Raw genomic sequence first — 3,760 nt, 5'->3', positions numbered from 1 at the left:
AGTCATTTAGAATAAAAGTGGATAAACCTGCTTTTGCACTGGGGATTTGTACTTTTTTTTTTTTTTACTTTGGTATTCATTTTTTGGAAAGCTTGGAAATGTATTCTGGAAGGAATCAGAGGACTCTGGCTGTTATTTGCACCGTATTGATGTTTGTTGTATGCCCAGCTGAAGTAGAGGTGAGTAGATTGGAGCCAGTATGTTGCACACATGTAACTTAGACATTGCAGAAGAAATCTGTTGAAGGCTGTGTAGGACAATTTTTTCCCATCCTTCCTTACAAACCGGCTATTGTTGTTGTACTCTGATACTTCCTTATGTGAATTCATTTCTATTTATTAAGGATAAAACATTTTGAAATAATGGAAGCAGCTATTTGTTAGATTTCAGCTCAAGTAATTTGATCTATTCTATTTCAGACGTTCTGAAAACTGATTGAGTGTGTGCAAAAAAAAACCCTCAAAAATGTTGTTTCCTTGACATATGAGGATAAAAACATTGTGTTTTCATGTGGTAAAAGCTAAATTGTACATGATTGAATTAATTTTTTTATTTATAAAAATATATTTTATTGAAAGTCAAAATATACACTTCTGTTCAAAAGTTGAGTGTCAAAAAGACATGAAATTAATATTTTTAATGCTATTTATTAAGGATAAAACATTTTGAAATAATGGAAGCAGCTATTTGTTAGATTTCAGCTCAAGTAATTTGATCTTTTCTATTTCAGACGTTCTGAAAACTGATTGAGTGTGTGCAAAAAAAAACCCTCAAAAATGTTGTTTCCTTGACATATGAAGATAAAAACATTGTGTTTTTATGTGGTAAAAGCTAAATTGTACATGATTTAATTAATTTTTTAATTTATAAAAATATATTTTATTGAAAGTCAAAATATACACTTCTGTTCAAAAGTTGAGTGTCAAAAAGACATGAAATTAATATTTTTAATCAGCAAGGATGTATTAAATTGATGGAAAGTGACAGTATAGACAGTAATGTTACAAATGTATCTATTTCAAATAAATGCTGTTCTTTTGAAGTTTCTGTTCCTAAGAGAATATTGAAAAAATGTATCACAAGCACAACTATTTTCAACATTGATAATAATAATAAATGTTTCTTGAGCAGCCTATTAGAATGATTTCAGAAGGATCATGAAGACTGGAGTAATGATGCTGAAAATTCAGCTTTGCATCACAGAAATAAATTACATTTTAAAATATATTCAACTATATATTCAATTGTAATAATATTTCATTTCTTACTGTATTTTGGATCAAACAAATGTGAGCATAATCCTTGGTGAGCATAAGACACTTTTATTCAAAATCATTATTTACAAAATTTTATTTATATGTGTATGAAATACATTTATTTTTAATCCGTTTTTATTTTTTTTATTTTTTTATTTTACTTTAATATTTAAATTTTATAAACATGACCTTTTGAGCATAGATTGCATCAAGAAAGTATTTGTTTATGGGGATCACATCAGGTAGAAATAGCTTCTAATGGTAGCAACGGCACAGTTGATCTTACAGTGTATATTTATGATTCGATTCTACAGTCGCATTTCAAACGCAGACACCTAAGTGAGTGTATTATATAAACACAGCCGAACCCACTCAGACAAACTTACAAAAACATTGGCCTAACAACTCCTACGCTGTCATCTCTGTGAAAGCCTTTCATTTCTGACTGCTGGCCTTATGTATTGAAGTGAAGGGCTGAAGCTGTGTGCTCTTCTCTCTGCTGTTCCCGCAGGTGTCCAGAGGCTGTTCCCGTCCCTGCTCCTGCCTCCCGTCTCCACCCTCCTGTCCGCTCGGAGTGAGCTGGGTGCTGGATGAGTGCGGCTGCTGTAAGGTGTGCGCCCAACAGTTCAACCAGGACTGTGGCCCTGACCGACCCTGTGACCACATCAAGGGCCTGCGCTGCCACCTAGGGGCCGGAGGGGACCCTCGGCGTGGTCTCTGCAGAGGTAAGAAAAACACATCACTGAGACAGATCTGAGTGTTAGTGGGTGACTATTCAGTTAGGAGAACTTTTCTGTTCCCTTCAATTATTTTAATTGTGTATTTTTTAAATGTTTTAAATTTAAAAGGTCAACTATAGGGTACCTTCTCTATAATAAATATATAAGAAATTATATAAGAATGTTATATCATTATATAATCTATAAATTATATTAAAATCAGGGAATTTTCACTTTCTCTGTTTTCTCAATTTGACTTGAGAAGATTAAAAAAAAAATCATTTGGTATATGTTTGAACAATTTGTAATAAATAAATATATAAATAAATAGCAGAGTCACTGTCCCCAATACTGATGTCATGTGAAACATTGTAGAGAAAACCCTTTTCTAAAATATACATATAAAATCTGTATATAGTTGCCAGCGCAGTAGTGAAAAATTACAAATGTTATATTTGAAAGTTATGTAAAGTTAAGAACATGTATATATTATATTATATAAATTTAATATCATAATATAAATGCTATAAATTTATAATACATTTACAATATATGATACAATTAGGAAATTTTCACTTTCACTGCAATTTTAACCTAAAAATAGAACATTTCATTTTGTTTTTGATTGTTATATACAGTGGGTACGGAAAGTATTCAGACCCCCTTACATTTTTCACTCTTTGTTATATTGCAGCCATTTGCTAAAATCATTTAAGATCATTTTTTTTCCTCATTAATGTACACACAGCACCCCATATTGACAGATATATATATATATACATACATACATACATACATACATACATATAATGTGTGTGTATGCAAAAGTAGTAGCTGAAAACTACAAATGAAGTAAATTGTTTATAAGAAGCTATTTTTTTTTATAAATCCAAACTTAATCGTCTGCCTGCTAACTTCTTGTTATTCCAAAGCCTTTGCAAGTTTTACTCCAACAATGGGTAACAATTTATTTTAATGTGTCCTTGTTACAAGTTACAAGCATTTACTATATTAATAACACAATAATTATGTGTAATTACAAGCAACTAACACTAATCCAAACACTAATCCTACAGTAAATACATGTTTTAATTAATATTAGTCTGACCCAGTATGACCCAAAAGAGATTAGAATATTTGTTAGATCATTTTTATATGTCTGGATTCCAGCATGTTAAATATTAAGCACAGAGTTGTTACATCCCAGGCTCTTGACTACAGAAATGCGTGACGTTTATCGTGTGCATGTCTCAGCTGAGGCTCAGGGCCGTCCGTGTGAGTTTGCTGGTGGTGTGTATCAGCACGGAGAGGATTTCCAGCCCAGCTGTCAGCACCAGTGCAGCTGTATGGATGGTGTGGTGGGCTGTATGCCGCTGTGTCCACACAACATCCCTCTGCCCCGCAGACACTGTGCCAACCCTCGTCTGGAGACGCCGCCGGGACGCTGCTGTGAGGAGTGGCTGTGTGACGATGATAACAGCATCAGGGAAGACCCACCGGACCCCCGTCCCCATCACACCCCATCCAACCACATTAGCAAACTCATACAGAGCCCTAACAGCATCCTATCCAGGAGAGGCTCCTTTCAAGGTATTTATTTGCCGTTTGTAACAGTGCTATTTCAATAACATTGAGATACTATCATCACTTTTATGAATATTTTGAATAGGTTTTTTTTTATACATATATTTACAATTTTTATATATATTTTCTGTTTTTTTAATAGTAATTGTTGGTGTTTTTGCCATTTTTATAAGTTCGAAATTATATATATATATATATATA

The 3,760-nt window shown here is 33.0% G+C and overlaps 1 protein-coding gene across 1 annotated transcript in view; it reads left to right on the top strand.

Moving 5' to 3' along the window:
- Window positions 1-3,760, top strand: part of LOC107563854 (protein CYR61-like) — a 6,546-nt gene continuing 2,786 nt past the window's right edge. Inside the window, exons 1-3 of the mRNA XM_016248821.1 lie at window positions 1-179; window positions 1,768-1,981; window positions 3,230-3,565. Of these exons, the coding sequence (XP_016104307.1) occupies window positions 99-179; window positions 1,768-1,981; window positions 3,230-3,565 (631 nt within the window). The 5' untranslated portion in view covers window positions 1-98. The remainder of the gene's footprint in view (window positions 180-1,767; window positions 1,982-3,229; window positions 3,566-3,760) is intronic.

Source organism: Sinocyclocheilus grahami, unplaced genomic scaffold (genome assembly GCF_001515645.1).
Source record: "Sinocyclocheilus grahami isolate Dianchi unplaced genomic scaffold, SAMN03320097.WGS_v1.1 scaffold892.1, whole genome shotgun sequence".
Classification (NCBI taxonomy): domain Eukaryota; kingdom Metazoa; phylum Chordata; class Actinopteri; order Cypriniformes; family Cyprinidae; genus Sinocyclocheilus; species Sinocyclocheilus grahami.
Note: the sequence above shows the minus strand (reverse complement) of the source record. Positions and strands in the feature narration are given on the sequence as shown.